We start from the raw sequence: 5,978 nt of genomic DNA, 5'->3' as shown, positions 1-5,978 counted from the left end.
ATAAATAACATAGTGGTTGCCATTGATTGTGTGCCACTTGATTACAACAATCACAGTAGTAGCCATTGTTTGTGTGCTTATCCAGTGCCTGGCGCTATTCCAAACACGTTACTTGCATTAGCTCTAATCCTTACCGGTCTTATGGAGTAAGTAGTGTTATTATCCCCACTTGATGGATGAGAAAACTGAGGCAAAGATCAGTTAAATTATCCAGGGTCACCAGCCAAGACATGCTGGAGCCAGAATTGTATCCCAGACAGCCCTAATCACTACAAACGCAAGTGCTTGGGGCTCCACGGTTTTTAAAACACTTTCCAGTTGATTGGTCAGGGGAGGGGGGAGGAGGTGGGATGTTGGAGCAGAGGCTGTAGAGGTAGGTGAGGCTTGGAGAGTGGGTGAGCCTGGGGAAGGCGCAGTGATGCTGGCTGGAGCGTGGGGATGGTTGCTACAGGTGAGGGAACATTCTAGGTGGGAGCTTCCATGGCAAGGCTGAAGATATGTAGTCATGGGGCAGAGACATGGGGAAGACACGCTGGGGCCTGCAGGAAGGCTTTGGAGCAGCCTCATCCACGGAGAGAGGTGGAGAGAAGACTTGAGTGACAGCGCGGGGTCAGGACGAGGACGTGCCCAACCTCGGTGGCTTCCCTTTTCCTGGGTCCTAGGTTGCCCCCGTGCCCAGATCTGCCTGCAGCGTATTCAGTGGGAACTGAGTGGGCACCTGCCTGCATGGGACCAGTCACCTGGCAGGGCACAGAGGTAGACACTCTCTATCACACGTGTGCCCTCCAGGGCTTTCCCAGGGCGCTATGCTGCCCCTGGTCTGGAATCCCCCTCCTCCACGGCCTCCATGCTAATCCCCTACAGAATCCTGGGCACGCCTGGCACATTCCCACCTCTATGCCTTGGCTTTCAAACACCCTCCTCCAATCTCTGCCTCCTCAATTCCTCCCTTCAAGGCCCTGCCCAGACTCTTCCTCCAGGCCACTTCCCCCCCCATCTGCCTCCAGTGAGTCCCCTCCTCAGAATTCCTGCAGCTTGGGTGCCCTTTCAGGGATGAGTGCAGTGAGCGAAGGTCTGGGGTCCCACTTAAGGGGGCATAATGTAGGGAAAGGGCTGGCTCCAGGGCCAGCCTGGGCTTCCCTCAGAGACTCAGGTCCCTGAACGGCAGCTCAGTGTCACAGCCCACAAGGCTCCAGCTGAATGTCTCTCCCTCCAAGGGAGGGACCCGCTTGTCCCTCAAACTCCATTTGTCAAGAATAAGTCCACTCTGGCTGTCTCACGGGCAAAGCCTCTGAGCCGGCGGTCCCAGCCTTTTGATCAACATTCCACAGGAAATTTTTCTCCTTGGTTAATGGAGGTGGGTCTTGGGTGTGCTCCAATTCCAGTGCCTACCTCCCATGGAGATGAATCAGCAGGCAGGCACCCCTCCACCTCCAAAGACCCACAGCCTGCCTGCTTCCTCTTGTGTTAATCTGGACAATTTACTCCTTTCACAAACCCTATGGTGCACCAGGCTCCGTACTGGGCACCGGATATGCAAAGGAGAGTCTGCGTTCTAGGTCAATAGAATGCTTTGTGCACACAGGGGTAAATTTTTTTTTTCTAGTACTTGTGACCGACCAATTGCTTACCATTTCCCAAGTGTTCCTGAATTCACAGCAGCTCTTAGTCAGTCAGGAGTTTCTCAGTCAATGGATGTCAACATGACAACTGTCAAATGGCACCCCTGGGACATTCTCGAAACGGTTGGAATGGGCTGACATAGTTCAATTTCCCTGACTTACAGGTGGGGGAACCAGAACCCAGACCAAGGTAGTGACTTGCCCCAGGCCTCCTGGCAGAGTCCAGGATCCACATACTCTGGAGTCTGGGGTCCAGGGTGGAGATTAAATCCTGCTGCGTTAGAAGCCAGGCCACCAGGATAGAGAGAGGAGCTATAGGTCAATAGGGAGCAGGTTTGCCTGCTACCAAGGTCTAGGCTATGCCAACCACCTCTTCTTTCTCCTCCTCTTCCTCTCCTTCCTCTTTCTTCTCTGAAGGCCTGGGCCATGTGACTTGTTGACCTCCTTATTTGTTTAAACCACAGCCTCTCCCCAGAAACAAAGATTTCCAGATAACTGTCCTCCTCCGCTGCTCCCCACCACACTGGTGGTCCTCCTCGCTGATGGCCAAGGCGACCTGGCCTGCTGGGCTCTTAAAGATCCCAGCCCCAGGCCAGGCACAGTGACTCATGCCTGTAATCCCAGCACTTTGGGAGGCTGAGGCAGGTGGATCACCTGATGTCAGGAATTGAAGACCAGCCTGGCCAACATGGTGAAATCCCGTCTCTACTGAAAATACAAAATTAGCCAGACATGGTGGTGTGCGCCTGTGGTCCCAGCTACTCAGGAGGCTGAGGCAGGAGAATCGCTTGAACCTGGGAGGCAGAGGTTGCAGTGAACTGAGATCACACCATTGTACTCCAGCCTGGGCAACAGAGCAAGACTCCATCTCAAAAATAAAAAGTAAAAAATAAAGAGATCTGGATCCCACCTTCAGTAGGGTCCTTTTCTCTCCCCTCCGGCTCTGGTTTTTCCTCTGACATCTTGTATCACCATCTATGGATCCTGTTTCAGCATCTCCTTCTTTTCCTATCTGTCAATGTGGGTCAGTCAGTTTTTCCCAGGGGTCGGTCCTGCCCTTTCTTTTCCTTTTTCTCTTTCATTTGGATATAATTTCACAGTTGCCGAGAAATTGCAAGAATGGTGCAAAACAAACAAACAACAAACAAACAAACAAATACTCATAATCCCTTTGCCCATATTCTCCAATCATTATCATTTTGCCATATTTGCTTTCTCCCTGTAGATGTATACATATAGATAGATATAGATACAAATATAGTTTTTTCTTAATTATTTGTGATGAGTTTGCAGATATCACACCTCTTCGCTCCTCAATGGATAAGTGTATTTCCTAAGAGTGAGGGCTTTTTCTTACATAATCACAGTATTTTTTTTTTTTTTTTTTTTGAGACAGAGTCTCACTGCATGGCTCAGTCTGGTCTTGAACTCCTGGCCTCAAGTGATCTGCCTGCCTTGGACTCCCAAAGTGCTGGGATTACAGGTGTGAGCCACCATGTCTGGCCAGATGCAGCACTATAATTTAATTCACAGCTCATATTTTAATTTTGCCAGTTGTCCCAATAGTGTGATTTATGGCTTGTTCCCTGCACCACCCCTGCCGTCCCCAGCCGGGGTTGAATATAGCACGTGTATTCCATTACGTTGTGGTGTCTCTTCAGTCTCCTTTAATCTGCCTTTGTCTTTCATGATCTTAACTTTTTATTTTTTGGGAGAGTACAGACAGGCAGGTTGCTGGGTAGAATGTCCCCTAATTTACATTTATATTCCCTCATAATTATATTTGGTTATGCATTTTTGTCAAGAATACTACAGAGGTCGTGTTTATTAATTCCATATTGCTGCGGTAACAAATTACCACAAATTTAGTGGCTTAGAACAACACACATTTGTTATCTTACAGTTTGGGAGGTCAGAAGCCCAAAATGGGTTTCACTGGGCAAAAATCAGCGAGTGTCAGCAGAAGTGCGTTCCTTCTGGAGGCTCGGGGGAGAACCCATTTCCTTGCCTTTTAGAGACATTTCGTGTTCCTTGGTATGTGGCCCCTTCTCCGTCTCCAAAGACAGCACAGTAACATCTCTAATCTTTCTCCAAGTCCCAGACCCTCTGACGGTCTGTGGAAGGCCCCACTGTATTTCCCTCACCCATTCCCCTCGTGGGGGGTCGTCTTTGACCACCATCCTGGCAATATCACCATCAGCCGTCTCTTCTGGGTCACCCTTGTGGATCCATTGGAGGATTTCTTGTGGGTACTTAATTTCATCTGCTGCCCCGCTTGATTTCCAGAACAACTGTCCAGGTGACAGGGTTGTGGGTGAGTTCTCTCAGAGGCTCTTCCTGGCTGCAGGAGTGCCTTGGCCTCTCCAGGGTTCAGAATCCACCCCCTGCCACAGGCCAGTACACTGGTCCCTACTCACACACTTGGGGGACTGGGTGGCTGCTGCCAGCCAGGATCCCACTGTCTCTGCTGGAGGGTCCACCCTAGGGCTGGACAGTTGCTGGTGACTCTGTTTGAGGTTTGGAGGTGCAGGGTTCCATGAGAGCAGAAAGGCCTCTGTAGGTCCTCACATCCAAGTCTCCTCACATTGAGCTGAAAAAGTGCTGCCCTGAGAGAGCGAGGAGGCTGGGAAAACCCACATGGATGGAAGCTGGGGCTGGCCCCAAGACCTCCCTTTCCCCCAAGTCCCTCCCTGGAACCAGCACAGCTGCAGACTTAAGCCTGGTTTGACCCCAAAGACCAGATGTCCCGGGTCCGACTCTGCCACTTCCTGGCTGTCACCATCCTGGGCTGCGCCTCAGTTGCCTCATTTGCGTAATGAGGACTGGAATAACATCTGCCCAGACTACCAGAGATCAGGCAAGATTCAGTCCCACTCCCCTGCCGTGTCACTCAGAAATCTATGACCCGATGCGGATCCGGGGCGGGCGCCTGGGGCCGGGCCCGCGTATACACAGCGCGCGGGCACTTCTGGGGCACAACTGGCGCACACCTGGAGTGAGGGCTGATCGCGACCCGGGGACTTCATTGGCTGGGGTTCACGTGATGCAACCCGGGGGCGACGCAGGGAGCACCAGCCCCAGCCCGGCTCCCTCCAGAGCCCACATTTGGGCCCAGCCCAGTCTAGGGCTGCATCCCGGCCCCATCCCGGGTCACGGAGTGACCCTTCTTCGTCCGGATCATCCCGCCCGGTCCAGCCGCCATGGGCTTCTCAGAGGAGGAGGGCAGCTGGAACCTGTCCTTCGCCGGCGCCGGCTACCTGGGTCTCTACCACGTGGGCGCCACCGAGTGCCTGCGCCAGCGCGCCCCGCGCCTCCTCCAGGGCGCCCGCCGCATCTACGGCTCCTCGTCTGGGGCGCTCAACGCAGTCAGCATCCTCTGCGGCAAGTCGGTCGGTGAGTCCCGGACTGCGGGGGCGAAAAGGGGCGGGGACACCTTAACGGAAGCGAATTGAGCCCCGAGACGCTGGCGCCTGGCGCTGTGCTCTGCGCCCTCTACCCCTGGCACGGCCCCATTTAATCCCATGAGAATCCCGAGGGCTGGGGACTAGGTGACCCCCATTTGCAGAGGAGGGGTCGTGGCTCTGAGCCAGAAACTCTGTTTCCCAGGTCAGCTGGGGCAAAAAGTGAAAAGGTGAACGGATCATTTGAATTCGGGGCCGAGGCCAGAAATTCCGAGCTGGAGTGGGGAGGACGCCGCTCCCATTACACCTAGGAGGAGGTGTGGGGGTGTGGAGGGGCTCGCAGGACCCTTGGGCGCTGAGGTCTCCCTTTCCCTGCACCCCCTGCAGACTTCTGCTGCTCCCACCTCCTGGGCATGGTTAGGCAGGTGGAGCGGCTGAGCCTAGGCATCCTGCACCCGGCCTACGCACCCATCGAGCACATCAAGCGGCAGCTGCAGGACAATCTGCCCCCCGACGCCCACGTCGTGGCCTCCCAGCGTCTGGGCATCTCGCTGACCCGCTGGCCCGACGGCCGCAACTTCCTGGTCACTGACTTCTCCACCCGTGATGAGCTCATCCAGGTGGGTTGGGCGGGACCCAAGGCCTGGCTGGTGGGCGGCAGGCAGGCGGGCTCCATCTAGTTCAGAGTGACATCCGGGTACTTCCCCGGCAGACGTTTCTGCAGGGGCGGAAGGAGGGAGGGAGGGCGGACGGACCTGTTTGTAGCTGAGGAAACTGAGGCCCAGAGAGGGTCGGAAGGGTGGGTCTGGAGACTTCCCAGGTTGCTGCACACAGAAGGGTCTGGCTGGGGCCAGTCACTGTTCTAGGCACTGTGACTGTAACAGGGAGCAGAACAGACAAACTCTTGCCTCGCCGGGGCTTCTATGCTCATTGGTGGGGGGGGAGGAGGAGGGGG

General features: G+C 54.6%; 1 protein-coding gene across 2 annotated transcripts in view; it reads left to right on the top strand.

Moving 5' to 3' along the window:
- The first annotated feature begins 4,617 nt into the window (after positions 1–4,617).
- The window catches only part of PNPLA5 (patatin like phospholipase domain containing 5), a 12,363-nt gene continuing 11,002 nt past the window's right edge, over positions 4,618–5,978 (top strand). Inside the window, exons 1-2 of one of the 2 annotated variants that reach the window (XM_023222285.2) lie at positions 4,618–5,015; positions 5,411–5,643. In XM_023222285.2, the coding sequence (XP_023078053.1) occupies positions 4,823–5,015; positions 5,411–5,643 (426 nt within the window). In that variant the 5' untranslated portion in view covers positions 4,618–4,822. Of the gene's footprint in view, positions 5,016–5,083; positions 5,254–5,410; positions 5,644–5,978 lie in introns of those variants that run through there. The other variant, XM_023222286.2, reaches the window with a different exon arrangement.

The sequence above is a fragment of the Piliocolobus tephrosceles genome, chromosome 19, assembly GCF_002776525.5.
Source record: "Piliocolobus tephrosceles isolate RC106 chromosome 19, ASM277652v3, whole genome shotgun sequence".
Taxonomy (NCBI): Eukaryota; Metazoa; Chordata; class Mammalia; order Primates; family Cercopithecidae; genus Piliocolobus; species Piliocolobus tephrosceles.
The sequence above is the reverse complement of the archived record's forward strand: the minus strand, read 5'-3'. Positions and strand labels throughout refer to the sequence as shown.